The sequence below is a fragment of the Saccopteryx leptura genome, chromosome 4 (genome assembly GCF_036850995.1).
Source record: "Saccopteryx leptura isolate mSacLep1 chromosome 4, mSacLep1_pri_phased_curated, whole genome shotgun sequence".
Lineage (NCBI taxonomy): Eukaryota > Metazoa > Chordata > Mammalia > Chiroptera > Emballonuridae > Saccopteryx > Saccopteryx leptura.
The window spans coordinates 121,663,715-121,691,382 of NC_089506.1; the positions used below are offsets into that span (position 1 = coordinate 121,663,715).

General features: G+C 43.4%; 2 protein-coding genes across 8 annotated transcripts in view; one reads left to right on the top strand and one right to left on the bottom strand.

Moving 5' to 3' along the window:
- Positions 1–1,371, bottom strand: part of SRSF2 (serine and arginine rich splicing factor 2) — a 3,593-nt gene extending 2,222 nt beyond the window's left edge. For 4 of the 6 annotated variants that reach the window (XR_010751082.1, XR_010751079.1, XR_010751081.1 and 1 more), the window contains exons 1-2: positions 396–1,371; positions 1–152 (exon numbers count right to left, since the gene is read on the bottom strand). The exon at positions 1–152 is cut by the window's left edge and continues 159 nt beyond it. Coding sequence is in view for 2 of the 6 variants with exons in the window: in XM_066381351.1 (XP_066237448.1) it covers positions 1–152; positions 396–757 (514 nt within the window). In the remaining 4 variants the exon portion in view is untranslated. The remainder of the gene's footprint in view (positions 153–395) is intronic. The other 2 variants (XR_010751080.1, XM_066381350.1) reach the window with 1 other exon arrangement.
- MFSD11 (major facilitator superfamily domain containing 11) overlaps positions 1–20,188 on the top strand; it is a 253,051-nt gene extending 232,863 nt beyond the window's left edge. The window contains exons 1-14 of one of the 2 annotated variants that reach the window (XM_066381337.1): positions 220–364; positions 1,877–2,047; positions 2,563–2,618; positions 4,480–4,587; positions 5,570–5,649; positions 5,768–5,864; positions 6,915–6,973; positions 7,501–7,645; positions 9,319–9,359; positions 12,613–12,678; positions 14,632–14,757; positions 18,293–18,467; positions 18,930–19,065; positions 19,548–20,188. In XM_066381337.1, coding sequence (XP_066237434.1) covers positions 1,952–2,047; positions 2,563–2,618; positions 4,480–4,587; positions 5,570–5,649; positions 5,768–5,864; positions 6,915–6,973; positions 7,501–7,645; positions 9,319–9,359; positions 12,613–12,678; positions 14,632–14,757; positions 18,293–18,467; positions 18,930–19,065; positions 19,548–19,712 — 1,350 coding nt within the window. In that variant the 5' untranslated portion in view covers positions 220–364; positions 1,877–1,951 and the 3' untranslated portion in view covers positions 19,713–20,188. Of the gene's footprint in view, positions 1–219; positions 365–1,876; positions 2,048–2,562; positions 2,619–4,479; positions 4,588–5,569; positions 5,650–5,767; positions 5,865–6,914; positions 6,974–7,500; positions 7,646–9,318; positions 9,360–12,612; positions 12,679–14,631; positions 14,758–18,292; positions 18,468–18,929; positions 19,066–19,547 lie in introns of those variants that run through there. The other variant, XM_066381339.1, reaches the window with a different exon arrangement.
- The last annotated feature ends 7,480 nt before the right edge of the window (positions 20,189–27,668 follow it).

Genomic DNA, 27,668 nt, shown 5'->3' on the forward strand with positions numbered 1-27,668 from the left:
TGGACTTGGACCTTCGCGCCGACCTGGATTTGGAGGTTGACCGCGATCTCGAACGAGTGCGGGACCGAGACTTGGAGCGGCTGTAGCGAGACCGACTCCGGGACCTGGACCGGCTCCGACTCCGCGACCGGCTGCGGCGACGCCGCCTGGGGCTGCGGGCGGAAAGCAGCAGAGCGTCAGGGCTCCGCGATCCAGCCGCGCCCCGCCCGCCCAAGCCGCCATTATCTCGCCGCCAGACGCCATTTCCCTGGTCGCGAGCCCGTGTCGCTCAGGTCTGTACGGCCCGCCCGCCCGCCGCCCCGGGACAGCGCGGGATGGTCGATGGGCCGCGAGCCCGCGCCACCACGTGTCCCCGCGGACCTTTGTGAGTCAGCCCGGCGCCCCTCCCCGTTTACCTGCGGCTCCGGCGTCCGTAGCCGCCACCCCCGTACCTGCGGGGTGGCGGCCCCCGGCGGCTGTGGTGCGAGTCCGGGGGACGGCCGTAGCGTGCCATCTGCACCCGCAGCTCGCGGCCGTCTAACACGGCCCCGTCCATGGCGTCCATGGCGTCCTCGGCGTCGCGCTTGTCATGGAAGCGGACGAAGGCGAAGCCGCGGGACTCCTTGGTGTAGCGGTCCCGCGGGATATACACGTCGCCGACGCGCCCATACTTCTCGAAGACGCGCCTCAGGGTGTCGGGTGAGGTGCGGTAGGTCAGGTTGTCCACCTTGAGCGAGGTCATGCCCTCCACATCAGGAGGCGGGCGACCGTAACTCATGGCTGTGGAGTCGGCCCGGCCCTGCGGCTGCGCGCCGAAAAACTAACGAGCCGGATAGGTCCGCGCGTTCAGCTTGGGCGGCGGCGGTTTTCTCAGATTAGCTCGCTCCACGTCGCCCCTCTCCTTTAGCAGTTGGCTTCCGCGTGGAAACGTTTTTCGGAAAGCCGACACGCAAACAAACCCCTCGACTGCCACAACAGAGAAGGAACTGGTCAGGCGTCCGACCCCAGTGCATTATTTATATTCCCCCTCACAAAATGGCGCCCGCGCCACCCAGAAATGAATCCTTTGATTGGCTCGTCCCGCAACGTCCCTGCCGCGTGCCCCGCCCCCACGCCGCGCGCCTGCGCAGAGCCTGGAAAAGCGCGGAGTCACTGCTGCTGGGAGGGGGGAGCGGCGTTTCCCGGCAGTTGGAAAGCCCGCGAAACGCTCCTTCCGGCGGATGCTCTCTCGCAAGAGGAAGAGGTGGTGCTCTTCTCTGGGGCTCCGCCTCCTTTTTCAGGCCAGTATCTTATTTCTGCGCAGCTTTTCGGCTGGGTCTCAGCCCCGCCTCTGTCAGAGGGCACACTCCTTTCCTCATTTGCATCTCTGTGTCCGCAGCCGTCTCAGACTCTACTATGTCTTCTGCAAGTCCCCTCGCGCAGTTACTACCCACTCTTTCGCTGGGTTCCGCTTTCAAGCCTTCTGCGCCAGTCCCAGCAGGCTCGGTCCCGCTTCCTAGGGGACAAGGGAGCCGTCGCCACACGCCTGCCAGTCCTGGGCCGCACTGGACTGCATTTCCCAGCGGGCTGAGCGGCCGGCGCCAGGGCTGTGGTCAGGTGACCCGTCGCCTGACCAGCCTTGAGTCAGAGGCGGGCGGGCGGGGCGCGCCGGCCTCTGCAACTCTTCCCTGGCCCCTAATTCCCCTCGCGGGCCCCTCCACCTGGGGTGACAGCGTTTTTGGCACTTATCCGGGTGTTGGGCTCTTCCCTACTCGGATCGTATCTTAGGAATGTCCTGACTGTGCCGGTGGGAAGAACTTCACCCCAAGCCCGGGATTCTGATCCCAGAATAGGAACTTGACAGCCTGGCTCCCTTGCTCCTGGACGTGCCTCCTCTCACCATCTCGTCCATTCCCAGAACCAGCAGCGGCTTCGCCCGGAGGAGAGCTGACTGTCCTGGGCTGCTGCTGACCTCCGCCAGAGATGAGCCAAAATGTCCCCGGAAACTAAAAAGCTTTTCAACATCATTATTTTAGGAGTTGCCTTTATGTTTATGTTCACCGCCTTTCAAACTTGTGGAAATGTGGCGGTGAGTTGAGATCTGTTACCTCTCCTTTGAAGATCCTCTCCGAAAAGCGATAATAAACGTTATTTCTGTCTTAGCGCGCTTGCACCGCGCCTTTTATTTTCTCAGTCTTCCTCGTTTTGGGAGATTAGGTTTGATTTCGTGTATCAGACTTGTGGGGATGTGAAACATGGCCGTTTATTTTTCTGATTTGATTTGGGGTTCCTAGGTTGACCTGCTTATTTTATTTCTTGTCTGTATTAAGGTCGACATTAATTAATAGAGACATTAATTAATTGGAGAATTGAAATAAAAGCCAAGACAGTTTCAGCAGGTCCCCCCTCCACAACCTCCCCCACTTCCCTGTCATTAGTCAGTCTTATGGTTCTGTAGTCCTTTCTCTTATCTCATGGTCACTTTCAGTATTAAGTATTGAGCATCTTCCGTGTTTACTTTATTCTCCGTACTTGGAGACTTTCCAGGGGGGCGGAATATGGCAGAAACGGTTCGTTTTGTAATTAGTTTTGTCTTCCACACAGCAAACTGTCATCAGGAGTTTAAATAGCACCGACTTCCACGGCAGTGGATACACCAGGTATGGTACTGCATGATTGGTTTGTATGTCTTATAGTGGTTGCTTAAATCCCGTCAGAATCATGAGCGATAAGAGGCAGTAACTACTTTTTTCTTCTCTATCTAGAGTATTTGGGAGAACGTGGTAGAATAAAGGTGATAAGTTTAGGTTTCAAGTGGACACTAGGTTTGAACTCCTGGCTTCCCAACTTAATTGCTGCTTTATCGTGGGCTCTTGCTACCAGAAGCCCAGTGTCCTTGCCCAGCTGATGCCTGTAAAGCGCTTGGCACAGTACCTGGCATTTAATAAGCACTTGAGTATTGTGATAGTGCATCTTCCTAATTCTAAACACAGGATGTTTCATAGGGTTTTTTTTTGTAATTTCATAATGACCCACATGTTGTCATCAGGCTGCTTTTAGGTTTTTATTAAGGTGTGTAGTCCCAACTTTGTACATGGAGAAAATAAAGTGAAAAGACCTCCATAAGTCACTAGTACACTGTGACTGGAGCTGCCAATGTAAGATGTGCATGTGTCTAAGCACAGATAGCTTTCTTAATTTCTCTGCAGTTAGATCCTGGATTGTGGCTAACGCCCATCCAGTGTGTCATCCCTCCCCACCCCCACCAACGTCTTATCTGGTTATTAGTATCCTAAGCCTGACCTTCTCTATGATATTTGAGAGTGAAGAGATATTTATATTCATTTTTTTCTAAAGGATTGATAATACCATAATTTTTTGTAGTGCTTTGTATTCTGTGTACTCTGAAGAACAGTGAAAGAATAAAACAGCCAAAGAATAATTTACATTGGCTTTATAAGTAGTAAATGAATTAAGGACCTTCGAAATGGTTTTAGTCACACTTTGTCACAAGACCTGTATGTACTAGGTAGGGTTGCGTCTATAGTGGCTGAATAATGTTCAATGAAACCATTAAGTGAGCTAAATAAACTCTGGCTTAAGCAAGTTATAACTCTGTGCCCATTATTTATAGCAGCAAGATTGCATGCCATTGCCAGGAGTTGTAAGCTAAGTTTGTAGAACAGACTGGTTAACTAGGGCCCCTGGAGTCAGATGACCAGGTTCTGGATCCCGGCTCCCCTGTTCACCAGGTATCCAGGTGAACTTTGGGCAGGTTACTTAGCCCTTTGTGTTTTAATTTTCTTTTCCATAAAATGAGGACAATAACCATACCTTCTTCACAGTATTAAAAGCAAACAAGTAGAATTAAAAGCAAAAGCATGTATAAGTACTTGGCACAATGCCTGTTACATGTTATATTTTAACTGTTATAATTTACTGGTCCATCAGAAACCATATTGTCCAAGGCAACTTACTCCAAGAAATATTTTATGAGATTTTAGTATTTTGTACAAGTGAAAACCTTAATATGGCATTCAGTTTAAGAATGTAATTATCACCAATGCTGACTAAAGAATATGAAGACTTACTGCAAAACATTTGTAGATATTACCATATTTCCCCATGTATAAGACGCACCTGTTTGGGAAAAAATTGGGGTCTAAAAACTGGGTGAGTCTTATACAGTGGTTGTGGCATTTCAGATGCCATAGATGGAACTGAGGACTAGGTAATATATGAAGACAATGATTCCTCATCAGACACAGATGAGGACAAGCTAATGGATGGGAATTTTGACAGTGATGAGGAGTTGTATGAATTTTATGATGAATAAAACAAGTTCAATAACTTTATGTAATACATTCTTTTTCAAATTTTGGGTCCCAAAATTGAGGGGTGTTTTATACATGGGAGCATCTTATACATGGGGAAATATGGTAAGTAAAATGGAAAAAATGAACTTTTGAGACAGTGCTTGAAGAGTTTTGTTTTATTTTTTTGTGTGTGTTATGTGTACAGCATGGCAATTATTTATGGAGTGTTCTCTGCTTCAAATTTGATCACACCATCGGTGGTTGCCATTGTGGGACCTCAACTCTCTATGTTTGCTAGTGGTTTGTTTTACAGGTGAGTAGTGTAATTTCCTTTCATTTGGTGTACTTGTAATATCTTCAAGCATTTTTCGGGCACATAGGAAACTTCTAACAGGAACTTGCCAACTTGGATTGAATAGAATAGAGATGATATTTGGGGGATTTGGCTCTCCTTGATGCTCAGGGATACCATATAGTTTTAATGTGATTGGATGTGTGTTTTCTTGCTTTTGTTTTACTGTTAATAAAGATAGTATCCAAAAATCTCTTTCCACAAGAGTTGAAAAGAACCTCCCATGGAATAATCTTATTGTATGTCAGGTTGATTAACTGGAATTCAAGTGAAATAACTAAACTTTTCTTACGTGCTATAGAACTACAGTTCTATCATGGACTAAGCAGTTGGCAAAAGTCAACTGCAAACCTTCATTCAGAGTCTGAATCTACACATTTGAATTAGTGAGTTAAGAAATGAGCCTGACCAGGGGATGGTATAGTGGACAGAGTGTCGGACTGGGACATGGAGGACCCAGGTTCAAAACCTCAAGGTCTCTGGCTCGAGTGCAGGCTCATCCCGCTTGAGCATGAGGTCACTGGCTTGAACATAGGATCATAGACATGAACCCATGGTCACTGGCTTGAGCCCAAGGTCACTGGCTTGAGCAAGGGGTCACTCACTCTGCTGTAGGCCCCTCCCCCCATCAAGGCACATATGAGAAAGCAATCAACGAGCAACTAAGATGCTGCAACAAAGAATTGATGCTTCTCATCTCTCTCCCTTCCTGTTTGTCTGTCCCTATCTGTCCCTCTCTGTCTAGGTTTCTGTTGCAAAAATAAATAAATAAAAATGAATAGGTCACATCTATCCTTTTTTATTGTTTTGTTTTCAACACTGGAGGAGCCCTTTGCAGGTTGAATTGTAAAAGAGGAGAACCCTCTGAATTGATTCCTAGGAGGCATAATTGGCATTCTGTTTCAGGTGTTTAACTGTAATATGTTGACCTGTTATATTTTAGCATGTACATTGCCGTTTTTATCCAGCCTTTCACATGGTCCTTCTACACAGCCTCTGTTTTCATTGGAATTGCAGCTGCTGGTAAGTGTTTTGATGTAGTTTCTCCATTTTCTGGGGCTTATTTAAGTAGCATTTGTGCATTTAGTAAGTGATGCTAAATGATTTAAAATCCCTGATAACCTTTTGGTTTGAATTTTAGTACTTTGGACAGCACAAGGGAACTGCCTGACAATAAATTCAGATGAGCACACTATTGGGAGAAACAGTGGAATTTTCTGGGCACTCTTACAGTCCAGGTAGTAATCATTTTGGAGCTCAATCTTTCCTGTAATTTTTTTTGTCACATCGTAGGTTTAGATCTTCGTTGTGGTGAAAACTCAGAATTTCCATGTTGTATGACTTAAGTTCCCAGCCTCATATACATTAAAAATTTTATAGAATTACTTAAAGTGCATGGACTCACCTCAAATGCATTGGAACTCATGATTAGTAAGTAGAAACTAATATGAACCATAATATATTTAGCACTGGCTATACTTCAGAGACTGTTGGGTTCACGACCTAATTTCAGTAGCCCTCACAACCTCATGAGATGAGAAAACAGAGGCCTGAATGTTAAGTAACTGATCTGATTTAAACCATCATTATCTGGATTCCAAAGGCCATGACCTTCTGACTAAGCTACAGGACCTGGTAGCTATTAATATACATGTTTAAATTCAAAAGTGAGACTAGCTGTATCAACACTGAATAATACAGCATGTTATATATTTCCTAAAAGCAACCACAGTCGTTATGTCATGGAAATCATGGATCTTTCTTAAAATTTTGGCATTGATAAGGCTCAACAAATGCAAATGTTTAGTTTAAGAGATTGGGTATTAAAAAACTGGAGTGTGAGTGATTTCTTCTCTAAAAAAGGTTGCAAAATAAAGTATCTGATTAGATGCAGATAACTAAATCATGGCTTTTTTTTTTCATAGAGTCTTTGAAATATAAGATTTTAGAAGTAGCATACTTTTGTTTCCAGGAAGTCATTTCCAGAGTTCCAATAATAAATCATATGTTTCAATGTGAGCGGTGAGTCAAGACTTCCTTGAAGGGTGGTTCTGAATCAGATTACTGTCACATGGAGGGAGGCTGAACTCCATGTGGGTCAGTTAAGTTTTTCAGAAAGAGTCAGGGTGGAGTTACTTTTACATGATCTAGGGCAAGTAGATACTTTTAAAATTACATATGTCTCCAGCTTTCTCTCTCTTTTTAACAAAAAATGGAAAAATTGTTTAAAATATTAGAAATATGAAAATGATTTTCCAACATTTTTTTCTTCCTCTTTTCCCCTCCAGCTTGTTCTTTGGAAATCTCTACATATATTTTGCTTGGCAAGGGAAAACTCAAATATCAGGTTTGTTTTATTCCAATATGTGAAAAGCATAATAGCAGTTTCACAAAAATACCCATTATTGCTTTGTTCAAAATTGTTCTGATGAACCTTAGTACCTTAAGTTCTCTCAGATTTTAGCTTTTAGTAGCCTTTTTTTTGGATTATATTATTAAGCTAATAACTTCAAGTGGCATTTCAAGGTGTGGGAGGGTATTATGCTCTATGAGTATAGGGGTCGGTTGTCAGGCTTTTAAACTCTTGATTGTTTTATCTGTATACCTGATTAAAATAATATGATTAACTTCTTGTGCTTTTTTTTTTTTTTTTTGCTTATTAGTATTTCTCTAACTGAAAAACAAAAGGTGGAGATATACTATTTCTCTCCTTGCCCTAGGTTTTTACTGATGCAATGAAGTAAAAATTTAATGAGAAAGTGTTCAGTGGTTCTAAACAAGCTTTGAACATCACGCTATCTCTGCGTGATGTTGTTGCTCTGACCATACTGTTGTTTGCATGGTCAGTGCTATCTGCTTTCTTTTCCTCTCCAGAGAGTGACCGGAGAACGGTGTTCATTGCCCTGACAGTGATTAGCCTTGTGGGGACAGTTCTTTTCTTTCTCATTCGGAAACCAGATTCTGAAAACATCCTGGGAGAGGATGAGTCTTCCGATGACCAAGACCTGGAAGTCAATGAGTAAGAAGTTGGAAACATTTCCTTTTTACTTGAAAATATATACTGCTAACAAAACTTGGGATATTTTATTGCTTTATATTCATTTTAAAGTATCCCTAATTTTTGTGAGCAGTATATTTTGAGTAGATCAAAGGCTGGAGGTTACCAACCTTTTATAGCCTATACCTGATACTGAGCAGACGTGAGGGAAAAGTTTTAAAGCAAAATTAGGGGAAGAAAATAAAAGGAAGGAAAAAGAAAAGGAATGGGAGGTAGCTTCACCCCACCCCGTACCCATAGGACCTGGGGGCTTATTTTGGAATTCTCCTAATAGAAATGGCTTCCTTTGATAAATCTGACTGAATTGAATTAAGAGTGATATGTATCTGAGCATTAGCTGAATTGATTGTATTTTAATAGTTTATGGAGTATAAATCAGTTCCTCTTTATTTGAGGCCTGAAGTGTAAAATATTAGAATTCTACATCTGATTCTATTCAACTCAAGATGAGGGGACCATTAATTATATTAAGTCTTAGTAGTATTTGCTTTCAGGGAAGGCATGAGTTTTTATGGTGAGGAAAACAAGTTTTCCTGATGGTTAGAACATACTACCTTTTTTTTTTAGGTTTCTTTTATTAGGTTTTTATTAGTTTCTTTTTCTTTTCCTTTTTATAAACAATATCATTTAAAAATATAAGAGGAGTAGGTAGTATTACCCTATTGGCTGGTAGGCTAAGAAAGGTAATATTTTAAAAACTTCCTTACCATAATCATAATAAACAACTACACTTAAACATCAGCTCAGGTGAGTGGTTGTGTCCCTATTTTAGAAATGAGGAAATGAAACAGAGAAATGAAGTAATTTGTCTAAAACCATGCAATTAATAAGTGACAAAGCAGGACTCAAGACTTCAAAGCCCACATTTTTAATCAATAGATTATACTGCACCCAACTGTGAACCACAGATGGTGTTGCTTTTGAGTTCTAACTCTGAAGAACTTGCTTTTTACATAGTAGCAATGGCAGAAATTTGACTTACCATAAATTGTTTTTACGGGGTGAATATAACAGAGTGAAGGTGATTTCTGTCCTGCCTGAGCTGTCATATCTGAAAAACATGCATGAATACGTGTCATAAATTGAGTATGAAAGAATTGTGTTCCATTGTTCATAAAGAACCACCCAGGTGGCACTTTAACCAAATGCTCTGAAGCAAGGACATGGGTCATGAAGGGACCCTGGAGCAAGGACTGTTGAAGGGCACTGCAAATGTTTGCCAGACCATGTAGAACAGTGCTCCCCAACCTTTTTTAGGCCACGGACCAGTTTAATGTCAGAAAATATTTTCACAGACTGGCCTTTAGGGTGGGACAGATAAATGTATCACGTGACCGAGACAAGCGTCAAGAATGAGTCTTAGACATATGTAACAGAGGGAATCTGGTCATTTTTTAAAAATAAAACATCATTCAGACTTAAATATAAATAAAGCAGAAATAATGTTTTTTATTCTTTTTCCCTGCGGACCTCTACCAAATGGCCCACGGACGGGTACCAGTCCACAGCCCGGGGATTGGGGACCACTGATGTAGAGGACAGAACTTTTACAAAAAGTTCAAGAAAATGCGATAGTATTTTTGTTATCTTTTCTATTTTGAGGGGATAAAAACTTCTGTTTTTTCTTTTATCAGGTCTGCTCAGAACAACATGACAAAGGCAGTAGATGCGTTTAGTAAGTACTTTCTGTATCTGAAATGCAAGAACTAACTACCTAGTAACAGTGGCAGCATTTGCCTTTCCCCTTTCCCTGGTAGCTTCTGGTTAACAGTACCCCAATATTCTCATTTTTCCAGGTATGCCACTCTGACATCCATGAGTCTTCTCAATAAATACCTCTAGAATAACATGGGCTATGAGGAATGGGTGATGATCCCACAGTCTCACTTGAGTGGGTTTGTGAGGAAGGTGAGGGTGCTGCAGAAATCTCAGGAGCTGGAAGTTTACGTGAGAAAGTGAGGACACAAGCCTGACCAGGTGGTGGCGCAGTGGATAGAGTGTCAGACTGGGACCTGGAGGACCCAGGTTCAAAACCCCTAGATCGCCAGCTTGAGCGTGGGCTCATCTGGTTTGAGCAATGCTCTCTGCTTGAGCCCAAGGTCGCTGGCTTTAGCAAGGGGTCACTATCTGCTGTGGCCCCCCGGTCAAGGTACTTATGAGAAAGCAATCAATGCTGCTACGAAGAACTGATGCTTCTCCCGTCTCTCTCCCTTCCTCTCTGTCCCTATCTCTGTCTCTCACAAAAAAAGAAAAAAAAAGTGAAGATACACAGGCTGTTTTTTCAGGCATCCCTTATTTCTGCTCAGAAGGGAGCTGGAGCTCTCCTGACCCAATAGTTTGTAAGAACAACCATGCTCATCTATTAAGGATTCTTTCTCAGTATCATGTTACATATATGCTATAACCTATAGGTATAACCTATCCTTATCTCCATTTTATGGAAGAAGAAATGTGTAGAGAAATTATTGACCCAAGGTCAAATAGCAAGCACATGACTGAGCTGGGACTCGAGCTCAAGTTGTCTGACAGGCAGAGCCAGTGATTCCTATAGTGGCTGTCTTGCAGTTCCTTCAGATATAGGCATCCAAGGCTTCCAATTCGAAGGAGGCCTGATTTGGATCAATGCTTTGCTTCTGTCTACAGCTCTCAGCATCTTTGCTTAGGAGAGAGTTGGACTGAGGTAGTTATTGTCTGGTAGGGAACAGCCTTTTGGGGCCACCTTTCAGTAAACCTCCTTTAGGCCACTAGGCCATGTTGTCTTATGTAATTATGGCTAGCCCATAGGTTGCCTTAAGCTAGGACACAAATTCTTTTTTTTTTTTTTTTTACAAAGACAGAGAGTCAGAGAGAGGGATAGACAGGGACAGACAGACAGGAACGGAGATAGATGAGAAGCATTAATCATTAGTTTTTCGTTGCGCATTGTGACACCTTAGTTGTTCATTGATTGCTTTCTCATATGTGCCTGGACTGCGGGCCTTCAGCAGACCGAGTAACCCCTTGCTTGAGCCAGCGACCTTGGGTCCAAGCTGGTGAGATTTGCTCAAACCAGATGAGTCTGTGCTCTAGCTGGCGACCTCAGGGTCTCAAACCTGGGTCCTCGGCATCCCAGTCCGATGCTCTATCCACTGCGCCACCACCTGCCTAGTCAGGCAGGGCACAAATTCTTGATCTAATCAGCTGTGGCCAGATGACACAAAGCTTGCCAACTTTTAGCCAGGAATTCAGGTAGGAATTATTTTTTTAGAATTTCTTTTTTTTAGAAGGGGCCTGTGTCCCTGACCTGTGGTGGCACAGTGGATAAAGCATCAACCTGGAGTGCTGAGGTCGCCGGTTTGAAACCCTGGGCTTGCCTGGTCAAGGCACATATGGGAGTTAATGCTTCCTGCTCTTCCCTCTCTCTCTCTCTCTCTCTCTCTCTCTCTCTCTCCCCCCCCCCAAAAAAAAAACTGAATAAATAAAATATTTTTTAAAATAATAAATAAAATATTAAAAAAAATAAAAAAGGGCCTGTGGGTGTTGTAGTCTGAGCCTCGCATACATAGGCTGTCGTTGTTTGTTGTATGCATTTCTTATGTTTCAGGAATACATTTGTAATTATAAATTGGGCTACATGTTATTTCTCTTTGCACTTGGAGAAATTCAGGAAAGTGTTTGTGACTTATGTCGGTTTCGTAGCCAGCAGTTGAATAAGAACTAAAATATGGATCTACTACTAGTTTAGGAGACTAGAGTAGTGGCCTTAAATTATGAAATGTGAGCAGGTTCAGAGAGACAGTTAGGCCCTGGCTGGTAGTTCAGTTGGTTAGAATGTCATCCCGAGGTTGTGGGTCAGGGCACATCCAAGAATCAACCACAATGGCATGAATAAGTGGAACAACAAATGGATGTTTCCCTCTCTCTGTCACTCTCCCTTTCTCTCTAAAAATCAACTTTAAAAAAAGATTAAAAATACAGTTTTTAGAAATGCATTTTCCATTGCAGATTTCAACTAAATTGAGCAGCATGAAAACAAATATTAAAGTGATCGTAAATAAATGAAAAATTATAAAGTTTTATCCTCGGGTCTAAATGAGAATCTCAGGAAGTGATGCTCCAGCTGCTCCCTGATGATAATTCCTTCGGGAAGTTAGCACTTTGCCAGCTGTTGGCTCCCTTAGTAGCCTAACCTTTCATCTAGTCCGTTAGAATATTCTGTTGTATTGTTTGATACGATTTTTTTCTGTGTTTTTTTTAAAATTAGAGTTGGAGACACAACTCTAAAATATGTTTAAGCAGTTGACATAAACATTTTATTTATAGAGCAAATTTAGTTCATGCCTGAATCATTTCAATCTGAATCACTCACCTCTGTTCCAGTGTATGTGTTTACTGGCATTATTGACTGAGGGGTGTTTTGGTTGAATAAATGTTTTAGATTTTTTTTTTAGAGAGAGAGAGACAGGAAGGGAGAGAGATGAGAAGCATGAGCTTATAGTGGTGTCACTTTCATTGTTCATTGATTGCTTCTCATATGTGCCTAGATTGGGGTGGGGGAGCTCAAGCTGACAGTGACCCCTTGCTCAAGCCATCATCTTGGGCTTCAAGCCAGAGACCAGTGGGATCATGTCGATGATCTCACGCTCAAGCAAGCAGCCTTCCATTCAAGCTGGTGAGCCTGCACTCAAGCCAGATGAGCCCATGCTCAAGCTGGTGACCTCAGGTTTTCAAACCTGAGACCTCAGTATCCCAGGTCTACATTCTATCCACTGTGCCACCACTGGTCAGGCTTAGAATTTTTGTTTGATTAATTGAAATTAATCAATTTCAGAGCATCGCCCCCTGGTGGGCAGAGCGTCACCCCTGGTGGGAGTCAAGTACTGCTTTATTGCTTATTTGATTAATTGAAATTAAGTCAAGTACTCCTTTATTGCTTTCTTTTTTTACAGAAAAGTCTCTTAAATTATGTGTTACCAAGGAGATGCTCCTTCTTAGCATTACAACAGCTTATACAGGTAAGTATATATAAGGTATTAAGTACTTTTTTTGTTTTTCTGTGTTGAATAATGATAAGGATTAAAAGCAACAACCATGTTATTCTGTCTCATATTCTGTGCATTGACTGGGCTCAACAGAGTGGTGCTTCTGATGGTCTTAATGGGGGGTCTCTTGCAGGTGCTGTTAGAGGTCAGCTGGGCTGGACTGTTCAAGATAGTTTCATTTGCTTCTCTGAGGGGTAAGATGGCAGGCTGGGTCCCTGTCTCCCCAGGTGGCTCTGTCCAGCTGCAGAACACCCATGGAATCCCCTTCTTCCAACCCAGCAGGATAGCCAAACTTCTTAGTGGCACGGGCTACGAAAAGGGCAGAAGGAGAAATGACCAGACCCTAAAGCTAGCCTGGCACCTGCCCAGTGTCACCACCACTGCAAATCACAGGGCCAGCCCACATTAGTGTGGAAGGGTTCTATATACAGGCTTGAAAACCGGGGCATGGTTCATCCCAACCAGTGATTTTAGGGCAAATGGAGCACTACAGAAAATAACATGAGCAATCTTTGTAATTTTGTATGAATTAAGATAATTTCTAATGAAAAGGAATGAGCTCTGTGGCTTCCTACTGATCCAGTGTTGTGATAAATGAGTAGAGTACTCTTAGGTCTTAAGAATCTTAAAAAAATGATGGAATGTGCCAGTTAGTACCTTTGCACTTACCTGCCTCATAGGGATAAACATCTTTTTATGAGAAATAGAATAAATATTAAAGATCTTTAAAATTCAATAGAGGTGGCCCTGGCCGGTTGGCTCAGCGGTAGAGCGTCGGCCTGGCGTGCAGGGGGACCCGGGTTCGATTCCCGGCCAGGGCACATAGGAGAAGCGCCCATTTGCTTCTCCACCCCCACCCCCTCCTTCCTCTCTGTCTCTCTCTTCCCCTCCCGCAGCCAAGGCTCCATTGGAGCAAAGATGGCCCGGGCGCTGGGGATGGCTCCTTGGCCTCTGCCCCAGGCACTAGAGTGGCTCTGGTCACGGCAGAGCGAGGCCCCAGAGGGGCAGAGCATCGCCCCCTGGTGGGCAGAGCGTCACCCCTGGTGGGCATGCCGGGTGGATCCCGGTCGGGCGCATGCGGGAGTCTGTCTGACTGTCTCTCCCCGTTTCCAGCTTCAGAAAAATTAAAAAAAAAAAAAATTCAATAGAGGTTTGTAGCATTGAAGAATCAGGTCTTCTGATCTGCCCTAATTTTTACCCTAATTTTTTGAATTTTTGTTCCTGGGAAAAGGATTTAATTGAAACATTATGTGGCCTGGCCAGTTGTCTCAGTGAATAAAGTGTTGGCCTGTCATATGGATGTCTGGGTTTGATTCCCAGTCTGGGCACATAAGAGAAGTGATCATCTGCTTCTCTCCCTCGTTCTCTCCCCTTTCCCTCATCTTCTCCTGCAGCCTGTGGCTCATTGGTTCAAGTGTTGGCCCCAGGCACTGAGGATAGCTTGGTTGGTTTGAGTATTGGCCCCAGACGGTGTTTGCTGGGTGGATCCTGGTCAGGGCGCGTGTAGGAATCTGTCTATCTCCGCTCCTTTCACTTAAAAAAAAAATTGTACCTTTAAGCAAAAGTAGATAGGGTGTATTGGTTTTTCAAATGTCCGTTCCTATTTCCTTGGAAAGCTATTACAAATTTATGTTAATTATATCTTCTGCCCATTCTCTGTGTACATGCAGAGTGACTGGATTCCTTTGCTTCTTTGAGCAGTATATTTGTATCTGAAATATGTGACATCTGCCATCTTGTGGCTAATTCTATTTCATCAGTTATGTAACTTCAGTTTATGCTCTGCTTGGGAGTAACATTTTAGCCTAAATGAATTTTTGTTCTATATGTTTGTTTGATGTGTACATAGCTCAAATACTACTAGACATAAAGAACTAGGAAAGGGAGGATGTGAATGTATAATTGAAACCTGATTTTTTCTTACAGGTCTAGAGTTGACTTTCTTCTCTGGTGTATATGGAACCTGCATTGGTGCCGTAAATAAATTTGGGACTGAAGAGAAGAGCCTCATTGGACTTTCTGGCATTTTAATTGGCATTGGAGAAATTTTAGGTTAGTTTGGAAAAGAAAGTTTTGTAGTAAGTCAGTTTGTTATAATAGAAATGTTAAGTGTACTTCATTTCTGTTCTTGAATTTCTATTTCCCTGCTTATTTTTATCCAAATGGGTATGTCTTTGTTCTTTTTATTAGCACCATTCTAAGATAACTAAATTATAAAACATGTGCCAACTAATTCACAGACAAAGCCATAAATAAGGAAAATACATGGTCTCTCTCAGCTTTTCCTTATAAAATACTTAGGGAAAGTGTCTTGGAATCACTGACTTTCTTTTTCTCTGACACCAGCTGGGTGTCCAACAACCCAGTCCAGTTGTGACACCACCTACCCAGGTCGGCGTCACACTCCACAGATTCAGGGGCACCAGCCCTCACTTTCAGACGTCAATACTAAGTTTGGGGTCCCCAGACTATCCTCACTTCTGACCACTTGGCTACAAATTTGTGGTTCCCACAACCTCCCAGAAAAATGTTATACTTACTATTAAAGTTTATTATAAATGATACAAATGAACAGGCAGATGAAGAGGTACACAGGACAAAGATCCTGAAGGGTCCCAAGCACAGAGTGCTCTGTCCCCATGGAGTTGGGTTGTGGCACCCTCCCAGTGTGGGAGCCCTCCCAATCATTTAGGGGATTTTATGGAGGTTTCATTATGTAGGCACAATTTGATTAAATCATTAGCTATTGACGATTCACTCAATCTCTAGCCCCTCTGTCCACCAGCCCTCATTCTAAAGCTTTCCAGGGCCATCCCAGCCCTCGTGGTGAATGCCTCATTAGCATAAACTGGTGCAGTTGAAAGGGATTCCTGTGGGTAATAACAGACACACTGAGGAAAGTCCTAGGGCTTGAGGGGCTCTATGCCAGAAAGGGAGGAAGAGGAAGGGACAAGGCAAAGACCAAATATTTTATTTTATTATACCACACTGGTTTTTCCTGATTCTACAAAGACTTTATTTAACATAGTATATTGGATATTGTATCACATATGAGGAACTTATCAACAAATACTTATTATGAATCCATTCTGTGAACAAAACAGATTCCTTACTCACACAGAGTTTATATTCTTGGGGCAGAACACAGACAAAAAACATAGGAAACAGGCTGTCAGACCCTGATAAGCACCAGGGAGAAAGCGGACTGGTGCTTTTTGTTCTCTGCTTTATTATTGCCAACACCTGTAATAGAATATAAATATTGAACATGTGGAATACAATTGTAGTAATTGTATATAAATATTGAACATGTGGAGTACATTTGTAGTAATTGTTTTCATCTTTGCTTATTCTCAAATCTGTGACAGCTCTGGGGTAGTTTTTTTATTTTATTTTTTACAACTTTATTGAGATATAATTCACATGTCATATAATTAACTCATTTGAAGTATACTGGTCAGTATTTTTTAGTATTTTTCACTTGGTTGTGCATCCATCACTACAGTCTAATTTTAGAACATTTATCATCTTTCCTCAGGCAAGTACTAATCAATCCACTTTCTTTATAGATTTGCTTATTTCTGGACATTTAATTTAAATGGAATCATACAATATACAGTCCCTGTGTCTGGCTTCTTTCACTTAGCATAGTATTTTCAAGGTTCTTTCATGGTAAAGCACATATTCATTCTTCTTTCTTACCAAATAATATTTAATTGTATGGATATATCACATTTTTTCATTTATCATTTGATGGACATTGGGTTTTGGGCCATTAGGAATAATGCTGCTGCAGATATCCGTGAATAATTTTCATGTGAATGTACGTTCTCAATTCTCTTGGGTAGATACCTACTTAGGACTGGAGTTGCTGAGTCGTATGATAATTGTTTGATATTTCTCCTCAATATTGGTCCTGTTTTCCTACTTCTGTGCATGCCTGTTAATATTGTGGATACCAGACATGTGCCCTTTACCTTGTGGGTGCTGGCTATGTTTGTAGTCCTGTAGACATTCTTGAGCTTTGTTCTTGGATGCAGTTCATTTGCTTGGAAACTGATTCTTTTAAGTCCTGCTTTTAAAATTTGTTGGGAAGGCCCTGGCCGGTTGGCTCAGTGGTAGAGCGTCGGCCTAGCGTGCGGAGGACCCGGGTTCGATTCCCGGCCAGGGCACACAGGAGAAGCGCCCATTTGCTTCTCCACCCCTCCGCCGCGCTTTCCTCTCTGTCTCTCTCGTCCCTTCCCGCAGCCAAGGCTCCATTGGAGCAAAGATGGCCCGGGCGCTGGGGATGGCTCTGTGGCCTCTGCCCCAGGCGCTAGAGTGGCTCTGGTCGCAACATGGCGACGCCCAGGATGGGCAGAGCATCGCCCCCTGGTGGGCAGAGCATCGCCCATGGTGGGTGTGCCGGGTGTATCCCGGTCGGGCGCATGCGGGGAGTCTGTCTGACTGTCTCTCCCTGTTTCCAGCTTCAGAAAAATGAAAAAAAAAATTTGTTGGGAAGGGCCCTAGATTGTTGGCTCAGTGGTAAAGCATCAGCCTTTAGGATGAAGGCTGATGTCCCAGGTTTGATTCCTGATCAGGGCACACAGGAGAAGCAACCATCTGCTTCTTCACACCTCTCCCTCCCCCTTCTCTCTCTCTTCCCCTCCCATAGCCATGGCTTGATTGATTAGAGCACATTGGCCCAGGCACTGAGGATGGCTACATAGAGCTCCTGCCTCAAGCACTAAAAATAGCTCAGTTGTGAGCCTGGCTCCAGATGTTCAGAGCATCGGCCCTATTCAGGGGTTGCTGGGAGGAACCCAGTCAGGGTGCATGCGGGAATTTGTTCATCCTCCTCTCACTTGGAAAAGAAAAAGAAAGAAAAATTTGTTGGGCAGGCCCAAAGCAGTGCTCAGACTGGGGCTAATTATTCCTCCCTTCTGAAGAAAGACCCTGCTTATACACCCAGTGCATGAATCAGGTTTCCAGTCTGGCTGGTGGGACCTGGCACTTAACCCCGCCCAGGGCAGGGCACTAATGCTTTAACCCTCCTGGACTGCTTTTCCCGGGTGTCTGCTGACTTACCTTATGTGCTCATCAGCTCTCAGTAGAGACTAAGGGGGCCTCTGTGGACCTCCAGAATCGTCTTTGAGCAGCTGTCCTTTCTGACACCTTGTTCTGGAACTTTAGCCACCATGTTGTCCCCAGACTGTCAGCTGTGTCCTCAGCTCATGGGGGCAGTGACGTCCACCTGCCTTTCTTCTCTGACAGCGGGGCAGTTGTAGAGCTCACCTCTTTACTTCCTGTCTCAGAGGTCACTCCCCTTCGATGCTTACTATCCCTCTGCTGTCTTCAAATCCAATGTTTTGTATTTTCTGTACATTTTTTAGGCAGGGGGTAAATCCAGTCCCTGTTATTCTGTCTTACCTAGAAGTCTGTTCTGATTTTTAAAATATTTTTCTGTTTCACTAATTATTTTATATATTTGTACTTTCTTTTTTTCTTGATTAAGTTAGCTGTTGGTTCATTTTATTTATTTTTTCAAGTCAAGATTTTATTAACTTAATCTTGGGTTTTTCTGTTCTCTACTTCATTGATTTTATAGGTGGAAGCCTCTTCGGCCTACTGAGCAAGAATAATCGTTTTGGTAGAAATCCAGTTGTGCTATTGGGTGTCCTGGTGCACTTCATAGCTTTTTATTTAATATTTCTGAACATGCCCGGGGATGCCCCCATTGCTCCCCTTGAGGGGACTGATAGCAGTGCTTACATCAAATCCAGGTATAGTGACTGTCATTTTTCTAGTAATTTAAGGAAGAGTGCAACATAACAGACGGCTAGATCTTTAAAATGGAGCAGTTAATCCTTTTCTGGGAAGTCTGTTATCTTTCAGAGGTGGCTGGCCAGCTTGGCAAAGCAGCCAGTCCTTTGACAGCCAGTGCTGTGTTTTGAGGATATTGCTTACTGTACTTAACTCGCAAGTTCATTATAGACACAGACATTTATGTCTAGAGACAAAGCCTTAGGGGATCCCTGCCCAGAACCACCCAGAATTTGCTAGACTGTGAACATGAGTGTATTTGAGCATAGTCTTCCTTTGAAAACTCCAGTATTTATTCTTGTTTTCATAGTGTTTAAAACTTAAAAGGTGAAATGCTTTTGTGGGTAAGTTGCTTTTACATTTTAAATGGCTCTAGCAAATATTGTTACTACTCATTCTGAATTAAATTTTATTTTATTCAGCAAAGAAGTGGCCATCTTCTGCAGTTTCCTGTTGGGTCTTGGAGACAGCTGCTTCAACACCCAGCTGCTCAGTATTTTGGGTTTTCTCTATTCTGAAGACAGTGCACCTGCTTTTGCAGTCTTCAAGTTTGTCCAGGTAACCTCTTCTGCAGATGGTACATCCTTTGTTTTAGTTTTTTAACTTTGCTTTCTTGATGTTTCTTAAAGGAAAGTCAAGGACATCCTTTAAAGGGATTTGTGATTAGAATTAGGAAGCAGTGAGTGTAGTGTGATTCTCCCTCCCCCGCTTATATCAGAGATTTTGTGTTCTGGTCTCCACGATAGACACTTCCTGCCTTAGCTATCTGGATTCATTCATACGACAGACAGTCCTCACTGTGTATACACATTACTTTATTAATTTAGCTTTCTACAAATTATTCTTTTAAAGAACAGAGCTCTTGCTGATTATTACCAGCTGTGGATGGGAGTTTCTGGTGCATGTCTGTGAGCTGGTGACACGTGAAGTCCTGTCTCAGTGTGGGAGGATCAGAGCATGTTCCACCACAGAGAGCATGGTGGGCTGACTGGAGCTTGGGGCACTGTGTGCATGTTGTGACTTGTTCTCTTTATTCTCAGTCCATTTGTGCAGCCGTGGCATTTTTCTACAGCAACTACCTTCTCCTTCATTGGCAACTCCTGGTCATGGTGATCTTTGGGTTTTTTGGAACTGTATCATTCTTCACTGTGGAGTGGGAAGCTGCTGCCATTGTCACCCGGGGCTCTGACTACCGAAGTATTTGATCTGGGGAGCCAGTGGAAGGAGGGAGCGGTGCCTTCAGACAGCACAGCCGAAGGACACACAGTGAAGGACGCCGCCTTTCACTGCACAATGTAGTGGATGAGGTGCAGTGTGGGCACATCACAGGAGTAGGACTGCTAAGTCTGCCGGAGTTGGCATTCTGGTTTACAGCTATCAGCTATTTAAATAAGTGGGATAAGGGAAACTTGTTCTGTCAGTTATAATTGTTCAAAGATGTTTTCTCATTCATCTCTCACAAGTTCCTTATAATCACGTTATCAAATGTAAATGTTTTCCTCTTTCTCCTGTTTCCCTGAAAGATCTTGCTTTGACTCAGAACACTAGGCCATATGTCACGTTAGATTCCTGCTGGGTTGTGAGTATGTGTTACCACATAGTAGTGGGGAGCATATGTCACCTCACATATGTGTCTGGGAATGACATTTCAATAAATCACGAAAGCTAAAATGGAATCTTACTTTTGAAAGGATTTGCACTTGCTTCCTCTTTATTTTTTATTTTATTATTATTTTTTTCTTGCTTCCTCTTTAAATGTTTTGTTTGATACTTTCTTACCTTACAGTTCATAGCAAAGAGTGGCTATTTATTATAAAATGAGGTTAAAACTGTCTTCAGGAATCTCACATTTATAAATGAACAAAACCACTAAAAACAAACACATAGTGGAGGTAGAGTTTTGCTAGCTGTTCTCCTGGAGGAGACAAAAACAGTGAGCACTGAGCTGCTGCACTGGGCAGGCGCTGTTCCGTGCGCGCTCCGTTCCATGCACATTCACAAGATTGTACAACTATCACCATGCTCTAATTCCAGAACATTTTCATCACCCCACAAAGAACCCCATGCCTGCTGGCAGTCACCCCCCAGTTCCCGGCCTGGCACTGGCGACCACTAATCTACTTTCTACCTCAGGATTGGCCTGTTCTGGACATTTTACATGAATTGGAGAGCTCGCTTTTAAATGTGATTTTTAACTGTACAAATGAAATTTAAGGCAAAGTACATTAAGCCAAGAGGATAAACAATATCTTGTCCCCCCCTTTTTTTTAATCTGCTAGAAATTTAGAAATTTTATAGTTGGCCTACAAGTGTAAGGAAAGACAAAGTGTGATTTTCAGAAGTGCTGGCAAGTGCAGGGAGTCAGGACACCTGGGGTGAGCTGGAATCTTTTTTTTTTTTTTTTTTTTTTTTTTTAGAGGGGAGCATCAACTCATAGTAGTTGCTTCTCATATGTGCCTTGGCCCGGCAAGCCAGGGGTTTCGAACTAGTGACCTCAGCGTTCCAGGTCAACACTCCATCCACTGTAGCACCACAGGCCGGGCTGGAACCCTTGCAGAAGTACATTCATGTGGAGCACTAAACTTTTTTATTCCATGTAAAAAGTTTAGGTTTTCTTTTCTTTTTTAAATTTTTTTTCTTAGAATATATAGTTTTTTAGATTTTATTTATTCATTTTGGAGAGAGAAGAGAAAGCGACAGAGAGAGAGAAAGGGGGAGGAGCAGGAAGCATCAACTCCCATATGTGCCTTGACCAGGCAAGCCCAGGGTTTCGAACCGGCGACCTCAGCATTTTTAGGTTGACGCTTTATCCACTGCGCCACCACAGGTCAGGCCTAGGTTTTCTTTCTTGAAGTTGAGTTAAACTCTGTTGGTCCTTTAGAAATAATTTGTGAATACTATCTCAAATAATTAAATGATGTTATTATTTTATTATCTATTTAAGCGCATTATTGTGTCCCAGGTGTATTAGTTTTTATCCCTTTTTATCACCATATAACAAAGTAGCCTAAAACTTAGCTGTTTGAAACAACACAGCCATTTGTCATCTCAGACTGTCTGTGGGTCAGGATTCTGGGCGTAGCTGTGCTGGCAGTGCCACCAGGCTGTGGTCAAGGTTCTGGCCAGGGTTACCCTGGGGTGGACCCACTTGTCAGCTCATTCATGTGGTTGTTGGCAGGAGTTGGTTCCTCACATGCTATTGGACTACAGCCTGTTTCTCATGGCATTTGGCTGAAGGCTACCCTCTGTTCCTGGCTATGTGGAGCTGCTTGTCCTTGGGCAGCTCACAACTTGGCAACTGTCTTCATCATAGAAAGTGAGCAAGACGAGAGAGTGCTAGCAAGACAGCCATCACAGTCCTTTATAACTGAGTCTTGGAAGGAATTCCTACACTTAAGGGATGGGACTGCACAAGGGCGTGCATACCAGGAGTTGGGGATCCTCAGGACCATCTTACAAGGCTACTTCTCACAACAGGCTTACCTGTTGTACATGTAACCCAGGAGCTGGGTTCTCCACTCCCACGTCGCTCATTCTCCCAGGCACTTGCTCCGTTTGCTTATGATGGATCTGTAAAACCAGGCTGGTGGGAAGGGGTTAGTAGCCTCTGACTTGTTCCCACTTGTAGGCTTCCTGGTAGCTGTTGTCAAAAGGGAAACGGAATGGAGTCGGGTGAATGCAGGTGAACATGATGTCCATGCCGCCTCCCGCTGCCGTGTGCCATTGTACTATAAGTGCTGAGCTCACATTTTTTTGTTGGGGGGGATTTTTTTACTCAATTCTTAGGTCTATAAACAGTGTTGTTCTTGGTGTGCTCCTACAAGACTGGTAACATTAAGCTCATTTTTGAAATGTTTATTATTTGAGTTAAAAGTGAAATGTGACAATGAAATAAAGAGTTTAATATTTATGCTCATATCTTACATACTCTGTCAAATAATTTTACCTTCATATCTCTAGATAAGTAGATGTCTTAGCTTGGCTTCACGTGAGTGTGTGTGTGTGTGTGTGTAAATATGAGTGTACTGCTCTTACTGAAAATTTTATATGGTATATATTGAGATTTGGCTTAGAACTTGAGCAAACTTTATTGAAGTGTATGTTTTCTCTGTGAGTACGAAGCTCCCCCCAAGATGCCCCATTCCCAAAGGCATGAAGACCTTTAAGCGTGTGCTTTGGCTGTTTACACTGAGGATTTATTTCCTCTGGGAGTTCTGGTTGTTTGGTTGTTGATTTGCATACGATAAATCCCTTGAGATATTTTAAGTTCTCAAAATACAAATGAAGGCCCATTAATAGTTTAAACATTTTAGATCCTCGTACCTATTAGAATGACTGCTATTTAAAAAAAAAAGTTTTGGTGAGGATGTGGAGATTGGAACCTTTGTGCACTATTGATGGGAATGTAAAATAATGCCAGTGTCTATGGGAAATGGTGTGGCAGTTCCTCAATAAGTGAAAACTAGTCTGATCAGGTGGTGGTGCAGCAGATAGAGCGTTGGACTGGGACGCAGAGGACCCAGGTTTGAAACCCCGAGGTCGCCAGCTTGAGTGTGGTCTCACCAGCTTGAGCGTGAAGTCGTTGGCTTGAATGTGGGATTATAGACATGACCCTGGAGTCGCTAGCTTAAAGCCCAAGGTCGCTGGCTTGAGCAAGGGGTCACTCGCTCTGCTGTAGACCCTCGGTCAAGGCATGTATGAAAAAACAATCAACAACTAAGGTGCTACAACAAAGAATTGATGCTTCTCATCTCTCTCCCTTCCTGTCTGTCTGTCCCTAGTTGTCCCTCTCTCTCTGTCACACACACCAAAAAAATGAAAACTAGAATTTATTGGATGATCCAGCAGTTCCATTTTGGGGCATATACCCCAAAAGGTATTGAAAGCAGGGACTTGAAGAGATATTTGTACAACCATGCGTGTCGCAGCTCTATGCACAACAGCCAGAAGGTGGAAACAACCCAAGTGTCCTTCAGCAGATGTTTGAGTAAATGAAACGTGGTCTAGCCATTCAGTGGACTCTTATTCAGAAACCCTTTCTTCTTTCTTTCCATTGCTCTGACATTGTCCTGGAAGCAACACCATCATCCACATCTCCCAGCCATTGCTAAATTTAGAACAACTTTTTATTTCAGGCTAGCAGAAAACCTAAGTAACCCTGGCTTGAATGAGCAATTGTGCCCTGACAGGATTTATCCTTGTCTGTAGTGGTTATCATTCTCCTTGGGCCTATGCATGCCTCATCTGGTGCACAGCTGGGCAGTGCCTCTTAGTTTATCCAACTATGCCCCTAACTGCTCTAGAAAGGCCCCACCTGGAGGCTTACCTTGGCAGGGCCCTACTTTCCTGGTTAGGAATAAATCTAAATGGGAATAACCTTTCCTTAACTTGTGGGGACATTGAATAGTCCTTGAATATCTTTCAGTCGACCAAGTCGGTGTCTGTGCTGTGGTTAACACGGCCTGCTGTGCTTGGACCAGCACTTTTGGGAGGTGGAGGCTCAGTTATGTGAAAGATTACTGACTAAGCCGTTTGGCTTAAAGGGTGCCTCTTTCAATGGAGTCTTTCTCTGATTCTGCTTACTCTTACTGATTGTGGCTCCAACATGCACTCCAAACACTGGGAATTATTCTGCTTACGGTTATCATCAGTATGAACGAAAAAGGGGTTATCTTCCAAACCTAACAAGCTCAGGGGAGGCCTGCATGGTGGGCCTTAAAAACTCCAAGACAGAATAACCACATAGGATGGTCTGAACGTAAAAATTCCTAACTGATAGTGGGTTGTGGCGGGTGCACACATCATAGGCCTGCAGCTTCCTTGACAAACGTCAATTTTTACCTTTGCAATGGTCTATCTGTGCATTTTACCTTTGAAATGTTTTGTTTCCAGACCCCTGGAAGGCACAGCCTCGGCATGAGAGCCAGAGTGAGACCCATTTTTCTCTTCTTTCCCGGCATACCATTGTTGGGTAAATGAGTTTGTAAAATTTGTATTTTTTGAGTTTGCTCACTTTTATTGTTAGAAAATGGCACTGGGCAGTCACGTGTGTGCTTGCCCTCAGAGCAGGGCAGTTGATTGCAAATTGCTCTTGTTTGCTGGAGGAGAAGTTTTTGTGCCAAAAAGTTTTGAAAAGAGAGAGAGGAGAGGAGGTAGAAAGAAACCATGTTTGCAGAGAGAAGCAGAAGGAGCAGAGAGAATGCAGGGTGCTGAGAGAGAAGCCATGTTTGCAGAGTGAGAGCAGAGGGAATGCAGAGTGTTGAGGAAGAAGCCATGTTGGCAGGGAAAGAGAAGGTGTGCAGGTGGGGAACCAGAGGTGAGGGGCTTTTGCGAGCTCCACTGAAACTGGTGGGGCCTTGATTCTAGGAGGAACCGGAGAAGATTCTCCTGGTTGTGGAACTGGAGGGAAGTGTTTTCCCTGTGTGTTTGCTCATCAGCTGGTGTGAGACTTTAATAAAGGAATGGCCCACCATTTTTGGCTCCACTGTTTCTTTACCATCTGCCTGAATCTAATGTGAACCTGCACGTGAATGGCCACGATGGCTGCGACTACTGGCCATACACCATCTCTGTGCGTTGTCAGTGCTCCCTGTTCCCTATCTCGGACCCACTAATGTGAGAGAAGCATGTGTTTCCTTGTTTTACTTTTTGTCCACTCTCAGAGGTTTCCCCACTGTGCTTTCTCCCACTTCCTTAATCTACCACCAGTGGATTTCATGTACTAATGTTATAAAGTATTGCATTCCATGGGTTACATAGAGACACCAGACAGGTTACAGAAGAAATGTGAGTTTATTAATTAGCCAGCTAGCTACATGGGGCATGATCCTAAATCATGTAGAAAGTCCCTACATTTCTATGGCTGATTTTATAGACCAAATCACATACTGGTCGGGGTGGGTAAGGAGGGGCTTGTGATCCCTTTGTCTAGAGGTATACCTTACTCTCATGACTTTAGGGTAAGTCTAAGTATAGGAATTCTTGATGAAGGTAAATAAACATTGTTTTCTAAGGTTTTAAAATAAATTCTAGGCCTGACCTGTGGTGGCGCAGTGGATAAAGCATCGACCTGGAATGCTGAGGTCACCGGTTCAAAACCCTGGGCTTGCCTGGTTAAGGCACATATGGGAGTTGATGCTTCCTGCTCCTCCTCCTCTCCCTGTTCTCTATCTATCCCTCTCTCTCTCTCTAATAAAAATGAATAAATAAAATCTAAAAAAGTAAATAAATAAAATAAATTCTATCTTCTTTGCTCTGTGTGGCAAGTGGCCCCAGGAACCCTTTCAGAGAATTCTAGGAATTAGCTAAACTATGACTAGGTGACCCAGTTGTCCTTGTAAGCCAGGAAGCTCCTGCATTCTTTTCCTTCCATTCTTTATAGAAAGGAAAGGGTGCCTGACCAAGCGGTGGCACAGTGGATAGAGCATCGGACTGAGATGTGGAAGACCCAGGTTCGAGACCCCGAGGTCACCAGGTTGAGCGCGAGCTCATCTGGTTTGAGCCAAGGCTCACCAGCTTGAGTACAAGGTCGCTGGCTTGAGCAAGGTGGCACTCCTTCTGCTGTAGCCCCCTGGGTCAAGGCACATATGAGAAATCAATCAATGAACAACTAAGAAGCAGCAATGAAGAATTGATGCGCCTGACCTGGTGGTGGCGCAGTGGATAGAGCATCGGACTGGGATTGGAAGGACCCAGGTTCGAGACCCCGAGGTCGCCAGCTTGAGTGCAGGCTCATCTGGTTTGAGCGAGGCTCACCAGCTTGGACCCAAGGTCGCTGGCTCCAGCAAGGGGTTGCTCAGCCTGCTGAAGGCCTGTGGTCAAGGCACATGTGAGAAAGCAATCAATGAACAACTAAGGTTACAACACGCAATGAAAAACTAATGATTGATGCTTCTCATCTCTCTCCCTTCCTGTCTGTCTGTCCCTATCTGACTCTCTCTATCTCTGCCACAATAAATAAGTAAATTAAAAAAAAAAAGAAATTCCCTACAATTCTCACCACACCATTGATTATACTCTCCCCCCTTTCCAAAAAAGATTAAAAAAAAAAAGAAAGAAAGGAAAGAGTAAGAAGCCTAACTTTTCCTCTTTAAAATGGCATTGCTATTGCTAAGTTTTACAGTTCCTTGGCACCTTACCACACTACACACACACACACACACACACACACACACACACACGGACACACACGTCTCCTCCTTTCATTCTAATGTATAAAATAAGCTACAAAACTGCCTTCTCTAGAGAATTTTCTTAGTCCGTTAAAATTTTGCTTCTTGGCAATTGTCAGTTTGGCTCTGTTAGTCAAATAAGTTTGTAAATATGATATATAAGTTTGCATTGGGTGTGGGGGACAAGCTGTAATCAGGCAGGGTCGTTATAGCCTAAGGCAGGGGTCGGGAATCTTTTTGGCTGAGAGAGCCATGAATACCACATATTTTAAAATGTAATTCTGTGAGAGCCATACAACAACCTGTGTACGTTATGCATTATCCAATAAAAATTTGGTGTTGTCCTGGAGGACAGCTGTGATTGGCTCTAGCCACTCTCAGCCATGAACATGAGCTGTAGGAAAAGAATGGATTGTAATACATGAGAATGTTTTATATTTTTTTTTTCAAATTGTTTTTGAGTTTTATTTATTTATTTTTATTTTAGAAAGGAGAGAGAGAGGGAGAGAGACAGAGAGAGAGAGAGGAGAGAAATACCGAGAGAGAGAGAGAAGGGGGAAGGAGCAGGAAGCATCAACTCCCATATGTGCCTTGACCAGGCAAGCCCAGGGTTTCGAACCGGCGACCTCAGCATTTCCAGGTCGACGCTTTATCCACTGCGCCACCACAGGTCAGGCGAGAATGTTTTATATTTTTAACATTATTTTTCTTATTAAAGATTTGTCTGCAAGCCAGATGCAGCCATCAAAAGAGCCACATCTGGCTCACAAGCCATAGGTTCCCGACCCCTGGCCTAAGACTTAGTTTTTTTGTTTGTTTTATTCTTTGTTTGTTTGTTTGTTTTACAGGGACAGAGAGAGAATCAGAGAGAGGGATAGATAAGGACAGACAGATAGGAACAGAAAGAGATGAAAAGCATCAATCATTAGTTCTTTGTTGCAACACCTTAGTTGTTCATTGATTGCTTTCTCATATGTGCCTTGACCGCAG